Source organism: Pristiophorus japonicus, chromosome 4 (genome assembly GCF_044704955.1).
Source record: "Pristiophorus japonicus isolate sPriJap1 chromosome 4, sPriJap1.hap1, whole genome shotgun sequence".
NCBI lineage: Eukaryota > Metazoa > Chordata > Chondrichthyes > Pristiophoridae > Pristiophorus > Pristiophorus japonicus.
The window spans coordinates 164620483-164647892 of NC_091980.1; the positions used below are offsets into that span (position 1 = coordinate 164620483).

Consider the following 27410-nt stretch of genomic DNA (forward strand, 5'->3'; position numbering starts at 1 on the left):
AGATCGGACTGTGGAGCATGCGCACTGATGTATACTGAGACATGGGGCTGTCCAGGGACTTTATTATAATTGTTCTCGGCAACACTGGTAAGACTGCATTTATTGCCCATCCATAGTTGCCCTGTTAAGGTGGTCAGTGTTCACCTTTTGAATTACTGTAATCTTTATGGTGAGACACTCGCACAATAGTGTTGGGTAGGGAGTTCCAGAATATTGGCCAAGTAAAAGTGAAGGAACGGCAATATGTTCAATTCAGGATGACGTGTGACTTCGAGAGAGAACCTGGCAGTGGTGGTGTACCCATGATACTGCAACTCTTGATCCTCTTGCTGGGAGACGATGCAGAGCATGGAGGTGCTGGGAAGACTATACTCTTCTACAGAGTGTGGCGAATAAAGGCCTTGTTAAATAAGGGCCTCGCCATCCACGACCTTATTGTGGACAATCAAATTGGCATCATGGCATTGTTAGAGACATGGTTGAGGGGTGATGACACCTTTCCCCTTAACGAAGCTTCTCCACCTGGCTATACTTTCCACTATGTAAGCGTATAATGTTAACTGTTCTCTCTCCTCGGGTATTGTCCCCCTTTGCTTCAAATCTGCCGTGATCACCCCTCGCCTCGAAAAACCAACCCTTGTCCTTGCAAACTACTGCCCGATCTCCAACCTCCCTTCCCTCTCAAGTTCTTGAACATGTTATCGCATCATAAATCCATGCCCATCTTTCCCAGAACTTGTTGTTTTAATCCCTCCAATCAGAGCTCCTCCCTGCTACATCTGCTCTTACCAAGGTTGCAAATGAGATTCTAATTGACTGCTACAAAGGTAATGTATCCCTTCTCGTCCTCCTGGACCTGTCTGCAGACTTTGACACGGTTGACCGCTAAATTCTGCTCCAGTGCCTCTTCACTGTCGTCCAGCTAATTGGGCCTCCGCTCACTTGGCTTCACCTATCTTTCCAGTTGTAACCATAGAATCACCTGCAATGGCTTTTCTTCCCGAGCTTGCACTGTCGCATCTGGTGTCCCCCAAGGATCTATCCTTGGCCCCCTCCTATTTCTCATCGACATGCTGCCCTCGGTGACATCATGCAGCAACATAACATGAGTTTTCATATGTACGCTGATGATACCCAGCTCTACCTCTCCTCCACCTTTCTCGAACCCTCCATCGCCTCTGTCGGACTCCAATTAAATATCATGAAGACTGAAGATATTGTCTTCGATTCATGCCATAAACTCCTTTCACTTTCCTCTGATTCGATCTCTCTCCCCGGCAACTGTCTAAGACTGACCAAGTCTGTTCGCAACTTTGGTGCCATATTTGATCGCGAATTGAGCTTTCTACTTGATCCATTTTATCACTAAGGCTGCCATTTCTACCTACGTAATCTCGCCTGTCTCCGCCCTTACCTCAATTTATCTGCTGCCGAAAGCCTCATCCATGCCTTTGTTACTTCTAGACTTTACTATTCCAATGCACTCCTGGCTGGCCTCCCTCGTTCTACCCTCCATAAACTTGAGGTCATCCAGCACTCTACAGTCCATGCCCTAACTTGCATCAAGTCCCGCTCACCTATCTCCCCTGTGCTTGCTCTCAGTTGGCTCCCAGTTAAGCACTGCTTTGATTTAAAAATTATTTTCCTTGTTTTCAAATCTCTTCATTGCCTCGCCCCTTCAGCCCTATTATCCCCTTCGATCTCTGCGCTCCAAACATCTCCTTATATGGCTGTGTCAATTTTTTTTTTTTTATAACACTCCTGTAAAGTGCCTTGCGACGTTTTATTACGTGAACGGCGCTATATAAATATAAGTTGTTGAATGAAGAAGACTTTACAAGGTTAGTTTTGCCCCCATCCATCCCCATTGCTACCTTTTCAAAAAAACAACTTCTCTTAAAGTCGCCACACATTGTTCTGAGTCGGCTGGTCACCCGCTCTGGGTCCTCAGCCAGTGTTGCTTTACATGGCACCACGCCATGGCCTCGATTTTGGCCCAGTCCATTTTTCTGCGCACTTACCGGAGTTGTGCCGCTTTTCTCCGTTCCGAAGTGCGCTGAAAAATTTCCTTCCCACTTTGGCCGCTGTCCGGCCTCTTCCCTATAGTCGCGCAGCGTAGCCAGTCGAGTCGGGGGTGGAGCCAGCGCCCTGCGCCGAAAACTATGCCGGGACGTCTGCACATGCGCAGTGGAGTCCGGTGCTGATATCTGCGCATGCGCAGTAGCGCTGAAAGTTGGCAATCAGCCATTTTTAAGAGTTAGGTAGCTGCTTGTGTTTTGGTGCCAGAAGGAATGCTGTGGAACGAAATTAACTGCTAAATTCAAGAAGCAGTGCTCTGTTTGTTAAAATCAGTGCTGCATACCTGCAAAAGTGCTAGAAGGAGTGCTGTATTTCTGAAAATCACTGCTGCATGCAAAATAAGGACTGTGTGTTTGGAAAAATCACTTTGTCTCTAAGCATTGGATAAGTGCTGTGAGTGTCTCCGAGCAGCTGCAGCAACGTGAACCAAGAACAAAGAATTTCTTGCATGGCGAAGTGGAGATACTAGTTAATGTCATTGAGAACAGATGGCAGGAGCTGGATACCAGCAGAGGTCGCACAAAAGTGCCACCCAAAGAAATGAAGAAACGCTAGAACCAAGTTGCAGAAGATTTCTGCGCATTGGTGACCACCAAGAGATCTGGAAGCCAGTGTAAAAAGAAATGGCAGGACCTTGGTCAAGTAGTTAGTGTAAGTAATATTTTCATTTATCAATGCAATTGCAATTGTAAATGTATATGACACCCTTTCTAAAAAGTTGCATTTTCATCTTTGCAGAAGAAATTGTCCCACAACAAAAGGGAAAGAAATCGAACAGGAGGAGGCCCGCCAAATCTGCACGCACTGACACCCTTGGAACAGAGGGTCGCTCCTTTGGTGGGTCCTGCCTGGAGAAAAACAATCAGTATTGCACAAGCTGGGCCCACACACAAGGGAGAGGATAAGTCCTGAAAATTCATCGTGGCCCTTCAAATCAACCTGCTGCCTGGCCAGCAATGTGTGAGCCTACTCATGCCACCCATCCTGTCCCGTCCTCCTGATGCCAATCCTGAAAATCCAGAAGAAGATTCAGATGTAGACGCAGACGTGCCTGAGCACGAGAACATCTTCCAAGCCAACCTTCCAGACCAACATGGGGGTGAGGGGGAGGGGGAGGGGGTGGAGATGGATGAAGGCCACACTGTTCTACAGAATCTTGAGGAGGTCGCGTTAACGGAGTTGGCGTTGGCAGTCCCTTCCGTGACAAGTGGTTTGAGTTCTGGTGCGACATTCCATGGTTTCGCACTGTCCAAGGTTGTGGCTACCAGTGGTGGTGGGATGCAGCATGGAACACCCAGGGCCGTACCGTCCGAGCCTGCAGCTCCCACTGGGGTGCCACAAGGCAGACCCAGGGTGAGGGGAAGGAGAAATCGACCTCGCTCTCCTGAGATGCAGGATGCAATAGATGTGGTTCAGATAATGGCATTGAGTGGGGAGAGCATTGACCTTACCCGATCACTCCTGGACACCATCAGTGGGGTGAGTAATGAGGTAGAGGGACTATCGGGAGAAGAAACAGTAATGGCACGGGAAATGGGAACGTCAGTGAGGGAATATTAGAGGTGGTGGAAAGGACATCACTGGCAATGATACAGGCCATCAGGGAGGGAATGTTTCAGTCCGCTGAGACACTGTCAGGGAGCATGAGGGAGGGCATGTGTGAGTTAGCTGCTGCAGTAAGGAAACACACCCAGACCCATGCACCCATTGACAGAATCAACTGCCACTCCCACTGCAATCCCCACACCAGTCTCTGAAGAGACCCAAGCTGGGTCCTCCACATTAACACCTGAGGCCCCCACCCCCCCCCCTCCATCACCACCACACATGAAGAAGTGCACATTAACAGAGATGTTAGAAGGAATAAGCTTGGTACCAAGCTCAAAAACACTCTGCCACCGCCTGCGGGCAGGGGTGGTGGACAGTCCAAGGCAAGCGCGGCGGGCGGTGTTAGACTAAGGGGGATGAGAAATGAGTGCAGCCTTTCTTTGCTGCTGTTGTTGTTGATACTGTTGCAACTGTTTTCAGATTGAAAGGTTTTTGTAAATTATGTAAATTTACAAGTTTATAAGTAATCTTAGAGTCATATTAATGTAAAGTTTTCTACAAGAATAATTTTATTACACTAAATTTAAGTACATTGTAAACTTTTGAATCAAATATATTTGACATTAAAACTGAATCATGTTTCATTAACAACACAACATTTAGGAACAGCTCCAAAAAATAAACATGTCCATGTGGAATAGTTGTCGCTGATCCCACAGGCATCAGTAAAGCGTTCACGGATGAGCTGCTGGCGCAAGGCTCGAGCAATCGTTAAAGGAGCACGATGGTCCGCCCTCCTCCGACGAGATGCTCCAGCCTCAGGCACTTGCATGGTTTCCTCATCCTCGACGTCATCCTCTTCCAGCTCCACCTCCTGCTCGTCACCTGCATCTTCCACATCATTATCATCAGGCACTCTCAGGCAGGTGGGTTTTCTTCCACTATCAGCTGCTGCTGCACGATGGCTAAGTTATGCAGCATGCAGCACACAACAGTGAACTGACCAACAATCTCAGGGTAGTATTGCAAGTAGCCTCCAGAATGGTCCAGGCATCGGAAATGCTGTTTCAAGATGCCAATGGTCCTCTCTGATGCTGCGTGTCGTAATGTGCAACATGTTGTATTGATGACTGGGTTATGCGTAGGGGCGTCATGAGCCAGGTGGCGAGGCCGTACCCTTTGTCTCCCAGTAGCCAGCTCTGTCCTTCTGGCTGCTGCTCAAACATGTCAGATATAACGCTGTCGCGTAGGATGAACACATCATGGGTGCTGCCAGGGTATCTTACATCGACTGACATGATGCGATGCATGTTGTTACACACGAGCTGCACATTCACGGAGTGGAAGCCTTTTCTATTTCTGAACAGCTCGGCATCCTCCAAAGGTACTCACAAGGCAATGTGGGTACAATCAATGCAGCCCTGTACCTTTGGGAAGTCAGCAATCCTTGAGAACCCCACAGCCTTGTCATGGATTGCTTGGGCGGTCATTGGGAACTTGATGAAGTCATTCCTCCGCGCATGCAGTGCAGCCATGCATGGAGACATGTGTTGCATGTTGAGAGATGGCGCACACATCTTCAGTTGTAGCTTGAAACGATCCGGAGGCATAGAAGGAAAGTGCAGCTGTAACCTTCACTTCAACTGACAAAGCAGTCCACCTGCCGCTTCTCGGCTGTAGGTTTGGTCTCAGCAACTCACAGATCTCACGGACAACTTCTCTGCGGAAACGCAGCCTTCTGACACAATCTGCATCATTCAGGTCCAGGTACGAACACCTGACTCGAAATTACTGAGGTGGGTAAGACCTACTGCCCAGCAACCTACGGGCTCTGATGTGATGAGCTTTAATCAATTGTCTCCTACGTAGCACCATGATGCAGAACGCTCGCACAGGGTATGGCATTGACAGTATTGCCCCCATACTTAAAGTTAAACGGTCAAATCAGCAAGAAAGCAGGCAGCACAGGTCTCTCTCTCTCTCTCTCTCTTTCTCTTTCTCTTTCTCTTTTTCTCTTTTTCTCTTTTTCTCTTTCTCTTTCTCTTTTTTTTTCTTCTTTTTCTTTTTCTTTTTCTTTCTTCCCGCCCCCCCAAGGTCTGTATGGATGGACCACACCTAAAGTTCTTTTGTCCTCTCCCCTCCTCCGAGTCTTGAGACCTCTTTTCCTCCCCCCCCCCCCCCCCCCCCCCCCTCAGCCACTCCGGTGATTTTGCTTGCTGCAGCCGCTCTGTGGGCCTCGATGTTGGCCAGTTAAATCGCTCCCGCCTCTAGCCCAGGTCGAGTGGCCTCCCGGTGCGCTGTCGTCCCGCCCCTAGCCCAGGTCGAGTGGCCTCCCGCACCGGCTGGCCCGCTGCCTTCCCGGGCTGAGTTTGAAGATGAAGGTAGGACTTACTTCAATTTTTTATTTGTTATTGAATTCTTAGAACCTTGTGTTTGCAAAGTTTGGTGGCTTGTAAGGCTTTGTGCTTTAGGTGCAGATCCTCTCCTCTCCGCTTCCCTTCCCACCCCTACTCCAGGCCGAATGGCCTCCGATGCACCTACCTGTGCCAATTTCTTTAACTCTCCGCAAGGGTTTTCTGAAGTGGCCACATACGCTGGCCTAAGTAGATTTGGAGTAACTATTAGCTGGCCTAAATGGGCAGAACTGGTGTAGATGGCTGGTAACACCCACTTTTGAGGAATAAAACTAAACTAAAAAAATCGTAACTAACTCAGTTACACTGGTGCAAATTGATTGGGGAAAATAGGGATTTTTAAGTTACACCAGAAAAACCAAGTTACTCCAAAAAAAACGGAGCAACTCCTGGCCAAAATTGAGCCCGATATGAGGTTGTCTTGGGTCAACAGTGCCACTGCGGCTACTTGAGCTGTGAAAACACCCCGCAGTACAGTCTGCCCTTTTGAACTTGGCTTGAGTCTGAGAGAGTATATTGTGCTGTATAACACACTAGCGCGAATACTGGTGATTACGGGTCTCTCTGATGGTAACTGGGAAGGATTGAGGTAATGGATCAAGACAATCGCACATGGTGCACGTGGATGCAAGTATGTTTCTGTTTCCTCCCCCTCTCATGCATATTGGTGCCAATGCTAAATATGTTTATTGATAACACGGGATATTAACTTGAATTAACTAACTTGGGTTCATGGCGATACGATTCTATAATGCAGTATATTTCTGCGTGCACAATATCTGTTTAATTTGGTCTGAATATAGTTTTGTAATTGGAGCTTCCTCAACCAAAGTCAGTGCTCTTTGTTTCTCTGCTGTGGCAGATGGGGCTTAGTTTCGGCGCATAATTTTGAGACTAATTTATTTGGGTATTTGAGAATTTGGCAATTATGGTCAAATCAAATTTTAGATTCAAGATAGTCTTGGATATAGGATGAGGATTGTTTAGTAAAACACTTATAATCTGTTATAGATATAGAATAGTAATTTCTTACAAAACATACTGCATTCATTATATATAGATGGATATAGGGAGAGGATTGTGTAGTAAAATGGACATTATAAATACTCCGCTCTGCCTTTGGCAGCCTTATTCCCACTATCTCCCGCCCCTGCTGTTCCCTGGTACAGTGCTCATCCTTGTCTGCTTAAAGCCAAGGGTCACAAACTTGAGCGTACCTGGTACCTGTTTGGCATTCATCATCACAAGTTGAGGATTGCTATGTCCTCTTCCAAATCTTCTAGCTGCTGCACAATCGCAAGAGAGCAAGGACAACAGAAGTCCCTTTGTCTCCATTACAAAAGGACCCCTTGAACCCTTTTCACCCACACCTCCAACCTCACATCCAGTACTAAATGAAAAAAGTTTGCGTATATCTTCATCTCGAAGATAGAGAGCATCCATGTAGCTTCTTCTGCCACTAACTCCGTCACTCCCTTCCTTTCATGCTTTCACTTCTCCCTTCCCATCTCCCTAAGATCCCGACCCCCACCCCCCATCCTACCCACCCAGTATTTAATTCTCAGTCAGCAAAATGAAACAGGAATATTGGTTTAGAAGACTCCCCCTTTTGAAATGCTGAAGAGAAATCCTGGATGATGGAGTGAGTTGGGTGGGCTGAATGGCCTTTCCTCCAGTTTATGGTCTTGGCTTTGAATGGAATGAAATACAGGCTACTCTTACTTTGAAGTGACTGGATTTGATTTATATTTTCATTCTGATTGAAATACTTGTACTGCAACAAAAAAAATCTCTCAAAATGGTATAATTTGTGCTCGTGAATAGTTCCATTTTTTGAGCAGGACTGGTTGAATTAACAGGAGTAGACTGTAGTGGGTTCAGCTGGAAAAGTTAACAGCATTTCCTTGTTCCAACATTGTCGTGCTGTCCCCTGAAATCTTGTACTTGGTCTCAGTCAGACCATCACCTTGTCCATTACACTGGCAACAAAGAACTCTACTTCATTGGTATAGCACCTTAGTTAGGCCACAGTTAGAGTACTGTGCATAGTTTTGGTCTCCATATAATAGAAAGGATATGGAGGCACTGGAGATGGTGCAAGAAAGATTTACAAGGATGATACCACAACTGAGAGATTAAACTATCAGGAAAGACTAAACAGGCTGAGGGATTGTTCTCTAGAAAAGAGAAAACTGAGGGGTGACCTAATAGATGTCTAAGATTATGAAGGGGTTTGGTAGGGTAAACGTAGGGAAGATGTTTCCACTTGTGGGGAGTCCAAAACTAGGGAAGTATGAGATAGTCGCTAATAAATCCAGTAACTAATTCAGGAGAAACGTCTTTACCTCGAGACTGGAGTAGTTGTGGTGAATAGCATAGATACATTTAAGGGGAGACTAGATAAGTACATGAGGGAGAAAGGAAGAGAAGGATATATTGATAGGATAAGATGAAGTAGGCACATGGTGAGCATAAACACCAGCGTGGACCAATTGGGACAAACGGCCTTTTTCTGAGCTGTAAATTCTATGTAATTCCCACATTTTAAATATATCTTCTGTTCCCTTTAAGTCTTCACACGACACATCCTTCCTCAGTAAAGGGGACAAGTGGGCACAAGTACAGACAGGTTTCCAGCGCTAAGTGTAGACCATAGAGACTTGAAAGCCCATTATTCCCTGTGTCGCCTCAGTGTACAGGTTCTCTTTGTCCACTCCCTCCCATCCTGCACCCCTGTCTGTAGGACAACATTGTGAACTTTGTGTTCAGGATTGGCGTGAGAATGTTTGAAATGTATCCTGATGGCACTTTTGAAGCTCTTGTGCTTGGACTTCAATTCTGTTTTTTTTTCTTCAACTGTGGTTGATTCATAAGAACATAAGAACATAAGAAATAAGAGCAGGAGTAGGCCACCTGGCCCTTCGAACCTCCTCTGCCATTTAAGAAGATCAGGGCTGATCTGATCATGGATTCAGCTCCACTTCCCTGCCCTCTCCCCATAACCCTTTATTCCCTTATCACTCAAAAATCTATCTATCTCCGCCTTAAATATATGCAATGACCCAGCCTCCGCAGCTCTCCGGGGTAGATAATTCCATAGATTTACAACCCTCAGAGGGGAAATTCCTCCATCTCAGTTTTGAGACTATGTCCCCTAGTTTAGTGAGTGGATATATCCTCTCTGCATCCAGCTTGTCTAGCACCCTCATTATCTTATATGTTTCGATAAGATCACCTCTCATTCTTCTGAACTCCAATGAGTATAGGCCCAACCTACTTAACCTATCTTCATAAGTCAACCCCTTCATCTCCAGAATCAACGTAGTGAACCTTCTCTGAACAGCCTCCAATGCAAATATATTCTTCCTTAAATACGGAGATCAAAACTGTACGCTGTACTCTCGGTGTGGCCTCACCAATACCCTGTACAGTTGTAGCAGGACTTCTCTGCTTTTATACTCTCTCCCCCTTGCAATAAAGGCCAACATTCCATTTGCCTTCCTGATGCATACTCTTGTGAGTTTGCTCTACAGTGCATACTAACTTTGTGTTTCATGCACAAGGACCCCCGGGTCCCTCTGTACTGCAGCACTTTGCAATTTTTCTCCATTTAAATTATAATTTGCTTTTCTACTTTTGTGCAGCCACACTCCCGTATTGAAAGCTCTCCAGCTGCTCCGGTTCCACTTTTGGCCTTACTCTAAAACAGGCTCGCTCTCTCTATCTCTGTTCTCAAGGGAGGTATGCAGTAACCAGCCTCTGCCATCTGCCTCACAGCACAGTGAACAGTTCCTCTTTGGTTAAAAACAAGCAAGGAAAATAAACGAATAGCACATGCCACGCTGCTGGATTGCTGTGATTTCCTTATTCAAAACCACAATTGCAACCAGACCTCGCAGTTTCATTTTTTTTATATATACAAATGATAATTAGGTAAATCTGTGCTTATTCATAAAATAGGCACAGTCGCTATTAACCTTCTCTGTGCCAGAAGCCGAAACTTCTCAGTGAGTTTGCTCTAAATGTTAGCAAATGTAATTTGATAGATGCATTTCAGGGGAGGCCAGACAAGCATATGATGGAGAATGGAATAAAGGGTTTTGCTGAGAGATTTAGATGAAGAAAGATGGGAGGAGGCTCGAGTAAAGCATAAATGGCAGTATGGACTGGTTGGGCTGAATGGTCTGTTTCTGTGCCATGTAGCGAATGCAATCCTATGTAATGTAATCCTATGTAACAAGCGAATTGGTATCCAAGTACAGTAGTTAAGATGGAAACTTCACCGTTTAGGCTGGATCTCTTTGGGGTGTTCATCCCCATTGACCCACTCTATGGCGACTAACCCAACCATTTAGTAGCCACAATATAATCCCATGAAACCAAACTCAAATGATTTTTCTGCAGCTCGATGTGAAACCTTGAAATCACTATTGTACCACTCGCAGGATGCTCTGCACCTTTTTATCCTGCATTACTGAGTTCTTTATCCGCAACTCAGCATCATTGTCTTGTTCAGAACAGCAAGAACCATTTTTTAAACTATAATGTAAAAAAAAGACTTGCATTTATATAGCGCCTTTCACGACCATCGGCTGTCTCGAAGCGCTTTACAGCCAATGAAGTACTTTTGGAGTGGAGTCACTGTTGTAATGTAGGAAACGCGGCAGCCAATTTGCACACCAGCAAGCTCTCACAAACAGCAATACGATAATGACAGATAATCTGTTTTTTGTTATGTTGATTGTTATATCTTCAAAATAGTCCCATGCGATCTTTTACGTCCACTTGAGAGAGCAGATGAAACCTCAGTTTAACATCTTATCCGAAAGACAGCACCTCCGACAGTGCAGCACTCCCTCAGCATTGGACTGGAGTGTCAGCTTAGATTTATTTTGTGCTCCAGTCCCTGGAGCATGACTTGAACCCACAACCTTCTGACTCAGAGGCAAGGGTGCTACCAACTGAGCCACAGCTGACGCATACCACTCAATAACACCATATTTTGTAAAACTTTTCTCTTCCTCCTAATTGACTCAAATCATGTGTGTGTGTGCTCTTTGCCCATAGAATTGGCTAAGTACCTGAAAGAAAAAAAATTGCAGGGCTACGGGGAAAGGCCGGGGGAGTGGGACTAGCTGAAGTGCCCTTGCAGAGATCTGGCACGGACTTGTCGGGCCGAATGGCATCTTTCTGTGCCATGTAACCATTCTATGTATGGTCTTAAGACAGCATTGCCAGCAGGCTGCTTGCCATCGCAGCCAATCGTGTCCACACAGATGCACCTTCCAACAAGGAATCACTGGACAATGATCAGGAATAGGATCATTTCCCAAACTGAGGCAAATTGTACCATCCCACCTGGACCCTTGCTAAGAGGTGTGCCTCCAGAGTCGCAGTGCAAACAGGTCCACCCTGAGCTGTGGTGCTGCCCACCCTCACTATCTGGGCTCGTACTTGGCTGCTCAGAATGCCAGTGTGTGTGAAGCCATATCCCAGTATAGCTTCCTCATTTCAGGAGAATTAAATTCAGAAAACCATTTTGTGTTTGGGGAAGACGAGTAAAAAGGATGCCATTTTCCGAGTCCACTAGGGATTAATTTAACTAGTAAATGTTTTGCTTCTTATAATGTTTATGTGTGTGTGTGTCTTTGTATTCACAGATCAAGAAAGCATACAGACAGAAGGCTTTGAAATGTCACCCTGACAAGAACCCAGACAATCCCAAAGCAGGTGGGTCAATGGAGAGGTTAAGTCTCTCCACTGGGGATGGGTGGCAACTCCTAATTACTCACTTGGCTCCATATCTAAAACGCTACTGAATAATGTAGCTTGGCTGGTAGACCAGTCTTGATAATTTCCAGAGCATCATAGATTATAAATTACACTAGATACTGGGTCCGTGGGTAATATTAAAGGAAATGATATCAGGATTGCTGTGACATGGCACACCCCAGAAGATGGAATTTGATTCAATATGCAGCGGTATAGGGTGCTCGAGAATATAGAGATAGTAGGAGAGATGGTTGGTGGGGGTTGTTACTTTATATGTTGAAGATAATTTATAAGTGAAGGAAGATGGGACTGAAACCATTTGGTTTGAGGTGACGAGCAGGTAGAGGATGGGGTTAAAAAGAAACTGAGCACACAATCAGGATCAAGAGACTATTCTGGACACACACAAAAACAGAAAATTTGGTTAATTCTGCAACTTCTTCATCTGATCCTAATTTGTAAAATGTTACAAATTTTACCCTCCCAGGGTAGATAAAGGAATAGGGCCTTATTTTAGGGTATGTACAGATAATACAACAGGTGACTTCAGCCAATCCAATATAAATTGGGAATGCCCAAATGGAAGTGTGGGGGCAGACTGAACCAGTACATGCCGTATAAGACTGTTTTGTGATGCTGTGTTTTGGGTCATTTTAGCATCCTCCCAACACCCGTCCAGAACAAAAAAGCAATTTCCGAGAAGAGCTGCATTTCTTAAGAAGTGAAACTGGCAGCCTAACGCATGACGTAAATGGGATCAGCATGTACACAGCATTACCCTTTGATTGCAGAGATTGTGGGAGCTGCTCCAAGTTTTAATGGAGAAAATGGCCTTTTTCACACCGTTGATTTTTCTCATGCTAAAGTTCTCGGTCTGACTACTGCAACCTGTGGCAAATTTAATTTAAGTAAAGAAAGAATTTGCATTTATATAGTGCCTTTCACATCCTCCGGACATCCCAAGTCACCTAAAGGGTAAGGAAGTACTTTTGGAATGCAGTCACTGCTGTAATGTAGAGAAACGTGGCAGCCACTTTACACACTGCTAGGATGCACAAACAAATGAGTTGAATGATCAGTATCTGTTTTTATTGGTGTTGGTCAGATCATCTCCCTGCTCTTCCTGAAAATCCACTGCAACAGGCAGGGCCTTGACCAAAAGGCAAGTGCACATCTTTTCTCCTATTTTTAGTCGAACGCCCGTGGGAAGAAGAAACCGGGATTTCAGGCCCATAGTCTTGCCTGAAAGATGACACCTTCATCAATGCTGCACTTTCAGCCTCGATTATGTGCTCCAGTCCCTGGAGTGGAACTTGAACCCACAACCTTCTGACTAAGATGAGAGTGCTGCCACTGAGACAAGATAGATAAGTGTTCAAAAAGAGAGCCTCATCTCAGAGTAACACTTATGCAGTAGAAAGTTAAAGGTTTAATGCTCTTTATCTTTTCCGTGCACATAGATTTGTGGTGAGTAATTTGTGTCAACAATAAATAGAAGTTATTCCAACTTTGCAGGGATCACTGATGAGGCCATATTTGAGACATCATGTGCAACTTTGGGCATCTTGCCATTGAAAGGACATTGATGTATTGGCAAGGTTGATTGTGGAACTCGAGAGTTGGGAGGAGAGATACAGAGTTAACTTTTTGTTTTTTTTTGGAGGAAAGCTGTTTGAGAGTAAGACTCGATCCAGGTATTTAAAATGCTGAGAGCACAAATGATGTAGACGCAGAGAAGTTATTTGACTTGGACTGTGCAGACAGAACTAGAGGGACAAGGTTCAAAATTAACCAGCCTCAAGCGAAATTGGAAGTCTCTTTTTCCCCCTCCCCCCCCACCCCCCAACAGAGTAGTGGTTACATGAAACAGACTATGTTGTCTCGATTAACTGCTTCAAAAAGAATTGGATATCTAGTTGGGAATGAAATAGAAGCTTTTTGGGTAACTCGGCTTGGGTGATTAAAAATATTCCATCGCACTCATTGGTTTTCTGTCTGTATTCCAGGAGTTTAGTCCCCTGTTCATTGAATTATGAAGATATGAGGCGAGTTGAACATTTCTGAAGTTTAGTTTGGACGATCTTTGGAATCGGAGAGTGATATGCTCCTCCTGTACCATGTGGGAACTCGGGGACACTTGTGCGGGAAGTGCATCCGCCTCCAGCTCCTGACTGACCGCGTTGCGGAATTGGAGCTGAGGGTGGATTCACTGGAGCATCCACGATGCTGAGAATGACATGAGTAGCACGTGTAGCGAGTTGATCTTACCGCAGGTGAAGGGTCCACAGCCAGATAGGGAATGGAAGACCAGCAGGAAGAGCAGTGCAAGGAAGGTAGTGCAGGGGTCCCCTGCGGTCATCCCCCTGCAAAACAGATACACCGCTTTGAGTACTGTTGAGGGAGATGACTCATCAGGGGAGGGCAGCAGCAGCCAAGTTCATGGCACTGTGGCTGGCTCTGCTGCACAGGAGGGCAGGAAAAAGAGTGGGAGAGCGATAGTAATAGGGGATTCAATTGTAAGGGGAATAGATAGGTGTTTCTGCGGCCGCAACCGAGACTCCAGATGGTCTGTTGCCTCCCTGGTGCAAGGGTCAAGGATGTCTTGGAGCGGGTGCAGGACATTTTGAAAAGGGAGGGTGAACAGCCAGTTGTCGTGGTGTACATTGGTACCAACGATATAGGTAAAAAAAGGGATGAGGTCCTATGAGACGAATTTAAGGAGCTAGGGCTAAATTAAAAAGTAGGACCACAAAAGTAGTAATCTCGGGATTGCTACCAGTGCCACGTGCTAGTCAGAGTAGGAATCGCAGGATAGCTCAGATGAATATGTGAGCAGTGGTGCAGCAGGGAGGGATTCAAATTCCTGAGGCATTGGAACTGGTTCTGGGGGAGGTGGGACCATTACAAACCGGACGGTCTGCACCTGGGCAGGACCGGAACCAATGTCCTAGGGGGAGTGTTTGTTAGTGCTGTTGGGGAGGAGTTAAACTAATATGGCAGGGGGATGGGAACCAATGCAGGGAGACAGAGGGAAACAAAATGGAGACAGAAGCAAAAGACCAAAAGGAGATGAGTAAAAGTGGAGGGCAGAGAAACCCAAGGCAAAAAACAAAAAGAGCCACTGTACAGCAAAATTCTAAAGGGTCAAAAGTGCAATAAAAAGGCAAGCATGAAAGCTCGGTGTCTCAATGCGAGGAGTATTCGGAACCCAGGAGAGGGCTCTGAGCTAGTTAGAGTGGGTGAGAGCTCAGATGAACAGGACCCCAAGAAAGAATGCAGGAGGCAACAGAGCAGAGTAGCACTGGGGTAAGTGTAAACCACAAGATGATAGGAAGGGACAACATGTATGAATATAAAGGGGCTGCAGGAGGGGTCAAAACTAAAAATCATGGTTTAAAAACTAGTATTAAAACACTCTACCTAAACGCACGCAGCATTCGAAATAAAGTAAATGAGTTGACGGCACAAATCATTACAAATGGGTATGATTTGGTGGCCATTACAGAAACGTGGTTGCAGGGTGGCCAAGACTGGAATTAAACATACAGGGGTATCTGACAATTCGGAAAGATAGACAAGAAGGGAAAGGAGGTGGGGTAGCTCTGTTAATAAAGGATGATATCAGGACAGTTGTGAGAGACGATATTGGCTCGAATGAACAAAATGTTGAATCATTGTGGGTGGAGATTAGAGATAGTAAGGGGAAAAAGTCACTGGTGGGCATAGTTTATAGGCCCCCAAATAATAACTTCACGGTGGGGCGGACAGTAATCAAGGGAATAATGGAGGCATGTGAAAAAGGAACGGCAGTAATCATGGGGGATTTTAACCTACATATCGATCGGTCAAATCAAATCGCACGGGGTAGCCTTGAGGAGGAATTCATAGAATGCATACGGGATTGTTTCTTAGAACAGTATGTTACAGAACCTACAAGGGAGCAAGCTATCTTAGATCTGGTCCTGTGTAATGAGGCAGGAATAATAAACAATCTCCGAGTAAAAGATCCTCTCGGAATGAGTGATCACAGTATGGTTGAATTTGTAATACAGATTGAGGATGAGGAAGTAGTGTCTCAAACGAGCGTACTATGCTTAAACAAAGGGGGCTACAGTGGGATGAGGGCAGAGTTGGCTAAAGTAGACTGGGAACACAGACTAAAACGGTGGCACAATTGAGGAACAGTGGAGGACTTTTAAGGAGCTCTTTCATAGTGCTCAACAAAAATATATTCCAGTGAAAAAGAAGGGCGGGCGGTAAGAGCAGGGATAACCAAGGAAATAAAGGAGAGTATCAAGTTAAAAACCGATGCGTATAAGGTGGCCAAGGTTAGTGGGAAACTAGAAGATTGGGAAAATTTTAAACGACAGCAAAGAATGACTAAGAAAGCAATAAAGAAAGGAAAGATAGATTACGAAAGTAAACTTGCGCAAAACATAAAAACAGACAGTAAAAGCTTTTACCGATATATAAAACAGAAAAGAGTGACTAAAGTAAATGTTGGTCCCTTAGAAGATGAGAAGGGGGATTTAATAATGGGAAATGTGGAAATGGCTGAGACCTGAAACAATTATTTTGCTTCGGTCTTCACAGTGGAAGACACAAAAACCATGCCAAAACTTGTTGGTCACAGGAATGTGGGAAGGGAGGACCTTGAGACAATCACTCTCACTAGGAGGGGTAGTGCTGGACAGGCTAATGGATCTCAAGGTAGACAAGTCCCCTGGTCCTGATGAAATGCATCCCAGGATATTAAAAGAGATGGCGGAAGTTATAGCAGATGCATTCGTTATAATCTACCAAAATTCTCTGGACTCTGGGGAGGTACCAGCAGATTGGAAAGCAGCTAATGTAACGCCTCTGTTTAAAAAAGGGGGCAGACAAAAGGCAGATAACTATAGGCTGGTTAGTTTAACATCTGTAGTTGGGAAAATGCTTGAAGCTATCATTAAGGAAGAAATAGCGGGACATCTAGATAGGAATAGTGCAATCAAGCAGACGCAACATGGATTCATGAAGGGGAAATCATGTTTAACTAATTTACTGGAATTTTTTGAGGATATAACGAGCATGGTGGATAGAGGTGTACCGATGGATGTGGTGTATTTAGATTTCCAAAAGGCATTCGATAAGGTGCCACACAAAAGGTTACTGCAGAAGATAAAGGTATGTGGAGCCAGAGGAAATGTATTAGCATGGATAGAGAATTGGCTGGCTAACAGAAAGCAGAGAGTCGGGATAAATGGGTCCTTTTCGGGTTGGAAATCGCTGGTTAGTGGTGTGCCACAGGGATCGCTGCTGGGACCACAACTGTTTACAATATACATTGATGACCTGGAAGAGGGGACAGAGTGTAGTGTAACAAAATTTGCAGATGACACAAAGATTAGTGGGAAAGCGGTTTGTGTAGAGGACACAGAGAGGCTGCAAAGAGATTTGGATAGGTTAAGCGAATGGGCTATGGTTTGGCAGATGGAGTACAAAATTGGAAAATGTGAGGGTATCCACCTTGGGGGGGGGGGGGAAAAACAGTAAAAGGGAATATTATTTGAATGGGGAGAAATTACAACATGCTACGGTGCAGAGGGTCCTTGTGCATGAATCCCAAAAGGTTAATTTGCAGGTGCAGCAGGTAATCAGGAAAGCGAATGGAATGTTGGCCTTCATTGCGAGAAGGATGGAGTACAAAAGCAGGGAGGTCCTGCTGCAACTGTACAGTGTATTGGTGAGGCCGCACCTGGAGTACTGTGTGCAGTTTTGGTCACCTTACTTAAGGAAGGATATACTAGCTTTGGAGGGGGTACAGAGACGATTCACTCGGCTGATTCCGGAGATGAGGGGGTTACCATATGATGATAGATTGAGTAGACTGGGATAGACAAGAAAGAGGCAGAGAGGTTGTTTCCACTGGTCGGGGAGACTAGAACTAGGGGGCACAGCCTCAAAATACGGGGGAGCCAATTTAAAACCGAGTTGAGAAGGAATTTCTTCTCCCAGAAGGTTGTGAATCTGTGGAATTCTCTGCCCAAGGAAGCAGTTGAGGCTAGCTCATTGAATGTATACAAATCACAGATAGATAGATTTTTAACCAATAAGGGAATGAAGGGTTATGGGGAGCGGGCGGGTAAGTGGAGCTGAGTCCACGGCCAGATCAGCCATGATCTTGTTGAATGGCGGAGCAGGCTCGAGGGGCGAGATGGTCTACTCCTGTTCCTAATTCTTATGTCCTTATGTACAGCACTTTCCCTCGAAGTACTTTTATAGGATGGATTGTACCTATCTGCGGAGGATAGAGTTAGGAGAATGCCAAAATTGCAAAATGGTCCAAAATACGACCAAGTAGCTGTATCTCATGACTGTGATGACACTCAGCTCTACCTCACCACCAGCTCTCTCAACCCCTTCACTACCTGCGTGTTGTCGGCCTGTTTGTCTGACATGCAGTCCTTTATGAACAGCAGTTTCCTCCAATTAGACATTGGGAAGACCGAACCTATTGTCATTGGTCCCTGCCACAAACTCCATTCCCTCACCAGTAATTCCATCCCTCTTCCAGTCCAATGTCTAGGGCTGAACCAGACATTACGCAACCATATCCTCTGCATCACAAAGACTTCCTACTTCCATTTCTGTTTCATCACCTGTCTCCACCCCTGCCTCAGTACATCTTGCTGCTAAAACCCTCATCCACACTTTCAGATTTTTCCATGGCCTCGACCTTTCCCTATCTCTGTAACCACCTCCAACTCTGGCCTCTTGCCCAACCCCCACTCCCTTCACCTCACCATTGGTGGTTGTGCCTTCAGCCATCAAGACCACGAGCTCTGGAATTTCCTCAATAAACCTCTCCACCTTTTTCTTCTTTGCAACCCTCCTTAAAACCAACTTCTTTGACCAGGATTTTTAGTCTCCTTTCTATCATGTCCTTCTTTGACTGTCAGTTTTTTATTTGCTAACACTCTTGTGGAGTGTCTGCGGCAATTTTCCAATGTTAAAGGTGCTATATAATTGCAAGTTGTTCTTGTTCTCGTCCATGTTTTCACTGAGTATTCATGAGCTTTTTGAGGAACCGGTCATCAAGAGGGATAATGACTTGAGCCATCTAAGTGAATCTTTATTATATTGAAGAAGTCTCTGTTTAAAGAAACAATATTCTGTGCAATAGCTTTTTTTTTTACTCTAGTATAATTTCAGTCCTCCTCCATCTTTCAAGTCCTTTTCCCCTCCAGTTTTCGTATCATACTTCAGTCAAGAGAGTGGACAGGCTGCTAAAAATGTTGGTGCTCAATTGGGCAATTCTGGCTTGACTGCATTCATTGCCCATCCGCTAGTTGTCCTGAGAAGGTAGTGATGGAAATTAGAGATTGTACAACTGAATTGCTTTTTAGGCCACTTCAGAGGGCTATGTGAGTCAACCACACTAGTCATGTGGGTGTGCCAGATAGGGATGGCAGGTTCTCTTCTCTTCCCAGAACCTGTTGGGTTTCCAGCAACAATCCACAGGTTTATAGTAATTTTCTGGTGCTAAACCACAAATGACCAGATTTATTGAATCCAGTTTCACTATTTGCCAATTTAAACTCAACAAATGATTTGCTAATCCAGAGCCATAAGCATTGGGCACCATTCTCGTTTGTTTTGCATCTGCAGTCACCAATCCGTATTTTGTGATGTAACATGTGTTACAAAGGAACAGGAGTCGGCCATTCACTCCCTCGAACCTGCTCCCCGCCATTCAATGCGCTCATGATTGATCTATACCTCAAATCCATTTATCCGCCTTTGCTCCGTATCCCTCGATACCCTTATCTGACACAATTCTATCAATCTCAATCTTGAAAATTTCAATTGACCCTGCATCGACTGCCCTTTGTGTATCCATTAAAACTTCCTCTCCATTTATTCACTCTTGTTTCCTTTTTATTTTTGAATTTATAGTGGAATTGTTCCATCAGTTATCCCAGGCACTGGAAGTTCTCACAGATGCAGCAGCAAAGGTAAGATTCTTATGTTTGCATTCATGACACCGTTGGAATATATTTGTGGCCTGGCAACTTTCAGCAACAAGTGGACTGCTGCCACAGTTGTTCAATTTGCGACCAGTCCCTTAGCATTCTTTCTGAAAGAAACAACGTATCTGTCAGTGGCTGCTATCTCTCTGACCTACAGCAAGACACTTCTGCAGCAAATGTGATAAGTTATTGTGTGCAATCGAACTGTCTTTTTAATGAATTCTTGTTCTTGTCAAAATGAGAGCCGTTAGTACTGAGGAACCTTCCTGGTTTAGGCACCCTCAAGCACTCCTAAGCCAGGTGCAACATGGGTTAGATATAGAGTAAAGCTCCATCCATATTGTCCAATCAAGCAGTCACAATCCAGATACAGCATTGTGTAGATGCAGAATAAAACGCCCTACTCTCCCAACAGGCATCGCCAAGCCAGGTCCAGATTGGTTAACTCGAAGTAAAGCCCCCTCTAAGTATTCCATGAAGCTCACCCAGGTCAGGCCAAGATTGGTTAGATGCAGAGTATTGCGCCCTCTACCTTGCCTGGATTGGAGAATTTTAGCTATGAGGAAAGATTATATAGGCTGGGTTTGTTTTCTTTGGAATAGAGGAGGCTGAGGGGAGACCTTATTGAGGTGTATAAAATTATGAGGGGCCTAGATAGAGTGGATAGGAAGGACCTATTTCTCTTAGCAGAGGGGTCAACAACCAGAGAGCATAGATTTAAAGTATTGGTAGGAGGTTTAGCGGGGATTTGAGGGGGAATTTTTTCACTCAGAGGGTGGTAGGGATCTGGAACTCACTGTCTGAAAGGATGGTAGAGGCAGAAACCCTCACCACATTTAAAAAGTACGTGGATATGCATTTAAAGTGCCGTAACCTACAGGGCTATGGACCGAGAGCTGGAAAGTGAGATTCAGCTGGATAGCTCTTTGTCAGTCGGCGCAGACCCAAAGGGCCAATGTGGTCTCCTTCCGTGCTGTAAATTGCTATGATTCTATCCCAATTCTCAGAAAAGTGCTGCCCTCTGCACCAATGTGACCTGTTTCCATTTGGCTCATTGACCATGCGGTGACCTTTGAGTGAGATTTCCAATTTAGAGTTTTTTTTAACGTATTCTTGTTAAATATATGTTGTGACAGATGGTTTCAGCTTCCAGTACTGTCGATATTGAGTTTGTTGTTATTTCTTCTTGCTCAATCATTACATTGCAGCTCTCATCACTGCATGCACCACAATTTATGAATAAAATGGACTATAATTTACACCAGGCAGTGGTTACAAGGATAATATTTACAAGTGCTTGCCAGTTCTTTCCTCGTGGAGAGGCAACACATTTGAAAATGTTTTCAGTGGATGATTGTTTGCAAGTTGGCATCGGTATAAAGCCTGCACTAACTTCCCCTTAAGGACTGTCCTCATTTTGTCTTCATTGATGTTCTTTCCCAGAACAGAATATTTATCTCCACACAGAATGTCCAGTTGTCATTTATTGTTAGACTGTGTGCCTGCTCCTGATTTAAGGAAAAGAATTCTTGTCATATGAGATTCAGATGGTAGAATTGAAACAAGTTTTCAGAAACCTTTGCTCCAGTGTAATTTTGGCAATTTTCGATGTTTATTCCCCTAACTATTTAGTGAATAAATGTGCTGTCTGATGTAGTGCTGGTCTGTACAGACCAGCAGATACCAGGTTCAATCCTTAGTCTGTACTGAGTTAGCTGGTTTCATCCAGCAGGTAGCGGTGGCAGGACTACAGAAGAACATAAGAAATAGCAGGAGTAGGCCATACGGCCCATCGAGCCTGCTCCGCCATTCGATAAGTTCATGGCTGATCATCGACTTCAACTCCACTTTCCCGCCCATTCTCCTAATCCCTTGGTTCCCCTAGACGCCAAAAATCTATCTCGCTCAGCCTTGAATATATTCAGAGACTCCGCATCCACAGCCCTCTGGGGCAAAGAATTCCAAAGATTCACAACTCAGTGAAGAAATTCCTCCTCATCTGTGTCTTAAATGGCCTACCCCTTATTTTGAGACTGTGCCCCCTAGTTCTGGACACTCCAGCCAGGGGAAACAACCTCTCAGCACAAGAACATGGGAATTGGTCTTGTAATTTTGAACTATGGAAGGAAATATTCAGCTAGGCTTCTCAATCTTAATCACTATCTACTGATCTCTTCTGAAAACTGCATGTGGATAACGACAGGATCATGCTTGGCTGTACTGCTTTGCACAATCATAAAGTCTGCCAGTGAACACTCGCTCAGCTCATATATGAAAAATGGCAGCTGTACAAGACCCTCGGATGAAAATGGACAGAAATAAAAAGCATATTTTGTTTTCACCCAACTGAACTGTGTTTCACTAGTGTCACTACCTCTGTGTTGAAACACACTCTATTGTTCCATTATTTGCATATTATATATTCAGTCTCACTTTCTCATTCTGAAACTGGCTCCTGGAGTTTAAAAACAAAACCATTTTTTTCTGACGTTCAACACAGACGTGTGATATAAACTGATATCGACTTGGGTTATGTTGAACATATGTTCTAGTGGAGTGCCTTTTCCATTTATAAACAATCGCTGGCGTGCTGTCCATTCTACAAGGTCCAACACCACAACAGGAACAGGAGATTACCACTTTATCGGCAGCTTCCCAGCCACCTTAATGGCAGCCATTAATCAACAGACCCCACCCCAACCTTCGCACGTGGCGTAATCTTTATCTTGTAAAAAAAAAAAGAAAGACTTTCATTTATATAGCACCTTTCATGACGACCAGATGTCTCAAAACGCTTTACAGCCAATGAAGTACTTTTGGAGTGTAGTCACTGTTGTAATGTAGGAAACACGGCAGCCAATTTACGCACAGCAAGCTCCCACAAACAGCAATGTGATAATGACCAGATAATCTTTATTTGTTATGTTGATTGAGGGATAAATATTGGTCAGGACACTGGGGATAACTCCCCTGCTCTTCTTCAAAATAGTGCCATGGGATCTTTTACATCCACTTGAGAGAGCAGACAGGGCCTCAGTTTAACTTCTCATCCGAAAGACGACACCTCCGACATTGCAGCACTCCCTCAGCACTGCACTGGAGCGTCAGCCTAGATTTTTTTTGTGTGCTCAAGTCTCTGGAGTGGGACTTTAACCCACAACTTTCTGACTGAGGTGAGAGTGCTACCCACTGAGCCACAGTGACACTGTACTCCTGATCTGTATACCCCTTGGTCTCTGTCTCAAAAAATGATTTTCCTTTTGGCCCATTGTAAGTTACAGCTCCCACAAGCTACCAAGCTGTCCTGAGCACTGAATGTTTTCATATGTGCCATGACTTGCCCCGAGTTCAACTCTATATTGGTGTTGGTTTCTCAACTTGCATCACAAAGATATGCATGATAACATTCTACTATTGTCCCTTGTGCAGTGGGAGAGCAGCACTGGAGCCGAGACCCAAGACTGTGAGCGCTACTTTCCCTGCTTTGCTTTTCTAGTGCAGTGTGCTTGTTGGAGGGAACATGAAATGGAGGCCCATGATTTACACTATCTCTAACAGCTCTTGTGACCCATGAAAAATTGGATCCAAGCTGTTGAGAGACATAGAATATGTCTCCTTTGTATTTGTTGGATGCCAGCAACCTAGAGAATACTTCATGCATAATGCCAATTGGGAGCTTATCATGGTTAAACCACCTTAGCTTGCATCTCTTACAGGTATCTGTGATGAGCATGTTAACTTTCTCATTTTTCTCCCTCTTCAAGGCGGCCTATGATAAAATCAGAAAGGCCAAAAAGCAGGCAGCAGAGAGGACTCAGAAACTTGACAGCAAGAGGAAGAAAGTAAAGCTGGGTATGTGAGATACTAAAGAGCAATCCGAGCGATTGATGTGGCAAATGGAGATTTTACTCCTCATCAAAAATGAAGCTATTTGGGGTTGAGCTTGCACAGTGTTGGGACAGTCCAGGGAAAGCTGTATCTCACCTGGCTTCAGAGTGCTTAGTAAGGTATTCTGAAGGGATCTTCTTCTACCTCAAAGCTTTTCTGTGGTTGCCCTTGGAGCCCTTGACAGAGCAGAGCAGATCTGTCTTAGAGAGTACCCATTGCTGACATTAGATGCAAAAACTAGAAAAGTGTACCCATGGAGCCCGCACTGACGTACCTCACCATTATAATTACAAACATTCAAAACTTTCCAAAAGAAAAATCAGTGTTGTGCAACCCGTGAATAAAATGGCATTGTGCATTCATAAAATGCACCGAAGTATGAAACATTTAGGGTTGTGGTTAGTACCAGCAAACCAAAAAAAAATCACAAAGCAAATACTTCCAGCAGAGCATTGGCACTTGTTATATGCCCGCACCCCCCTGCCCCAATGCCACTTTCAGTCCTACTCCCTTTTCACCTGTGGCCTTTGGCAGGCATGTTGCTCCATGTGTCCCATGGCTTTCTGGGAGTGAGATGTTGGCTGAGCTGGGGTTCTTGTCTTGCTTTCCAACAAAGGAATGCTGTTAGAATTTGGGATCATGCTAGCATCTATGCAGTAAGTAAAAGGGCCCTATTTAAATAAAACTGTTGTTGCTAGAGTTTTATTCCCCCTTGTGGGGAAGTGCCAGACCTGTGCTTGGGAACTGCGTGACTGTTAAATCAGGAGCTCACTGGGGGAAATTGCAGACTCAGGCTTGTGTCCCATTACCCCCATGATATGACACTTTGCAGCATTCCTGAAAAGTAGTGAGATATTAGTTGGGATTTGTGCCCATGAACAAAATGTTAGTGAATAACAATGCGAGACTGAAGCGACTTCTCCAGTGCCCAGGAGCTGTTCATTTTGATGGGAGGAAAGTGAAGCATGTTGAAGCTCCACTATACTCTGCTTTGGACTGGGGAGACATGGGTTTGGTCACACAGTTCCTTTGTACATTGAATCTCAGCCATGGTACTATTGGGAAGTTGCCAGGCACAGGGTGGAAGGGTTAATCATTTGAAACACCTCTGTGTGCTTTCTATCAGCGTGATGCACAGTGACACTCGGAAATTCCTTGGAGCTGTCTGCAGCAGGGCTAACACACTATTCTAATTCGGACCAGACTACTGGGTTGAAAATTTCCTTTACTGCTGTTGGCAAGAACCCAGTCTCCAGTATGTTCACAGTACAAACCTCTCCTAATTCTGTCCTAATGGGAACTATTAGCAGTAACACTGCTCAAAGGCCGCAGGACTTGTCGGCCGAAATCTTCCCAATGCCGAGCATGTGGATTTGGGAGTGGGTTGGCAGTTAAAATTGTGGAAATTGCCAGTGGGTCAGGAACCCGCCAACTTCCACATTTAACTCGGGCGCCTTTCTCAGGGCTCCACAGACCCAGTCGGGAGTGGCAGGCGACCTCTTGAAGTACTTAATTGCTTGTTGAGAGACCCTCCAGGCTTTTTAACATCAGGTTTTGGCTTCAACTTTTTACGCACGGGATTCAAGCACCTTGGGAGCCTCGCCTGTGATGGGGAGGCGGTAGCTCATTGGCCATTGAGCGAGTCCATCAAGTGCCAGCTGGAAAAAACACACACACTCCTACGTTATACCTGCTTCTTTGCCGAATGGAAAGGTTCTTGCTGACTCCATTTGTGCAGAGATTTAGCAGTCAGGAGTTTGCAGGTCATTTCTGCAACCTCGGAAGCCACTCTCACCACATTGCTCATCGCTATCATTGAGGGATTGGGCCTCTGATCTCCACTTTACCCACCATCTATTAGATCAGCACTGGTGCCGCTTCTGCTGTCTCATCTTGGACCTCAGAATTGGACCAAAATGAGCTCCAACAGCCACAACAGCAGCCTTCTCCTCAACAACTTGATGCTCCACAAGAGAGAGTGGGGTCAGTAAAGGGGTGCACCATACTGGAGGTGATATCCCCAACACAGGCTATACAGGCAGAGGATGAGCTTCCTGGACATGACTGAGCAGCAGTGCTTCAGGAGACTCTGGCTGTTGCGCCAGGTCATCGCAGACATTTGTAGCTTGCTGGAACAAGACCTGCTGCCCAGAGGACCTGGTGGACTTGCCTTACCAGTGACTGTCAAAGTCACCACTATCCTCAACACCTTTGCCAAAGGGTCCTTCCGGGGATCTGCAGCAGACATTTGTAGGATCTCGCAGTCAGCCGCCCACAGATGCACCATCCTCGTGACTGATGCCATATTTGAAAAGTCAGCCACTTGTGTAAGCTTTGTCACTGATGAGTCCAGTGTTACTTAGCAGGTGCTCGGCTTTGCAGCTCTGGCTGGCTTCCCACAGGTGTCATCATCATCATCATAGGCGGTCTCTCGAATGAGGATGACTTGCTTCCACATGAGTTCACAGATGCTTTAATGATGTTCCAGTCCTGAACTCCAATTGAGGGGGTGGAAGATGCCTGTGCGTGGATTTTTTTTAGCGTGTGGTGACCATTGCACATCAGCCACCACACGGGCTAAGCCTTTATCCAGTGACAAGAGTTAACCAGGATGACTGGAAACCTGCTCTGCTGCACGGATCTAGTGCACACATATATCACAGTGTGAGCAGGCTCGTGCTGCCCCTGGGCCCTCGGCTCTTCTGGGCACTGTACCCTTATTTGCCGCACCTCCACCACGATCTCTCTCTGCTCCTCCGCCACAATCTCTCGTCACTCCTCACCGATGCAGGGCATCATCGACTGCACATGTGCCGTCAAGGCACCTCACCCCCCCCCCCCGCCCCCCCAATCACCCAGGAGTGTTTGTGAACCACAAGGGCTTCCACTCCCTCAATGTGCAGCTGGTCTGCAACTATAAAAAGATCATCATGCATATGTGCGCCAGATTCCCTGGCAGCTGTCATGACTCTCTTGTGCTGCGCCAGTCCACCCTCCCTCAGCTCTTACCAACTCCAAACAGACTTGCTGGCTGCTTGGAAACGAGGGCTATCCACTGAAGACGTGGCTGATGACATTCTTGAGGAGGCCAAGTAATGAGGCCAAGGAGCATCATAATGACAGCCACATGTCCACCAGATGTGTCATTGAGCAAGCACTCAGCATAATGAAGATGTGCTTCAGATGCCTTGACCGATCTGGAGGAGCATCAGCCAGGGTCTCCAGAATTATCGTCATATGCTGCGCTTTGCACAACATAGCACAACAGCGAGGATTGGAGCTGCAGGAAGAGCAAGGCAGAGAGGAGTAGGAACAGGTGGAACACGAGGAGGACGACGAACCTGAGGGGGAGGGGCACCAGCAACGGCGCATAGTGCTGCCCGGAAGGCCCGACATGGCCTCGTAACGGCCAGTTTTACTTGCATTGCACCAGTGCACCCATATGGCTCCCAGATACTGGACTAACTCTTTCCCCCCCGCCGCCCCCCCCCACCCCTGCCAACAGCATCACAAAGCAGCCCTACAATGACCAAGCCATTCCTCTCGCTCAAACCCCCATTGCTCGTGGTTAAGTAATGTCTCGTCATTCACTGAGTGAGAAAGCCACTTCCCAGGCATAGGCAAAAATGGATAAGACGGGAAAGTTGTGCAAAGAAATAAATTTGTGTCATAAATATAACCCACTTAAAATTAAAAC

At 45.4% G+C, this 27410-nt stretch overlaps 1 protein-coding gene across 4 annotated transcripts in view; it reads left to right on the plus strand.

Moving 5' to 3' along the window:
* The window catches only part of dnajc17 (DnaJ (Hsp40) homolog, subfamily C, member 17), a 188757-nt gene that overhangs the window by 49006 nt on the left and 112341 nt on the right, over positions 1 to 27410 (plus strand). For 3 of the 4 annotated variants that reach the window (XM_070878781.1, XM_070878782.1, XM_070878784.1), the window contains exons 2-4: positions 11702 to 11771; positions 19752 to 19810; positions 23590 to 23677. In XM_070878781.1, coding sequence (XP_070734882.1) covers positions 11702 to 11771; positions 19752 to 19810; positions 23590 to 23677 — 217 coding nt within the window. The remainder of the gene's footprint in view (positions 1 to 11701; positions 11772 to 19751; positions 19811 to 23589; positions 23678 to 27410) is intronic. The other variant, XM_070878785.1, reaches the window with a different exon arrangement.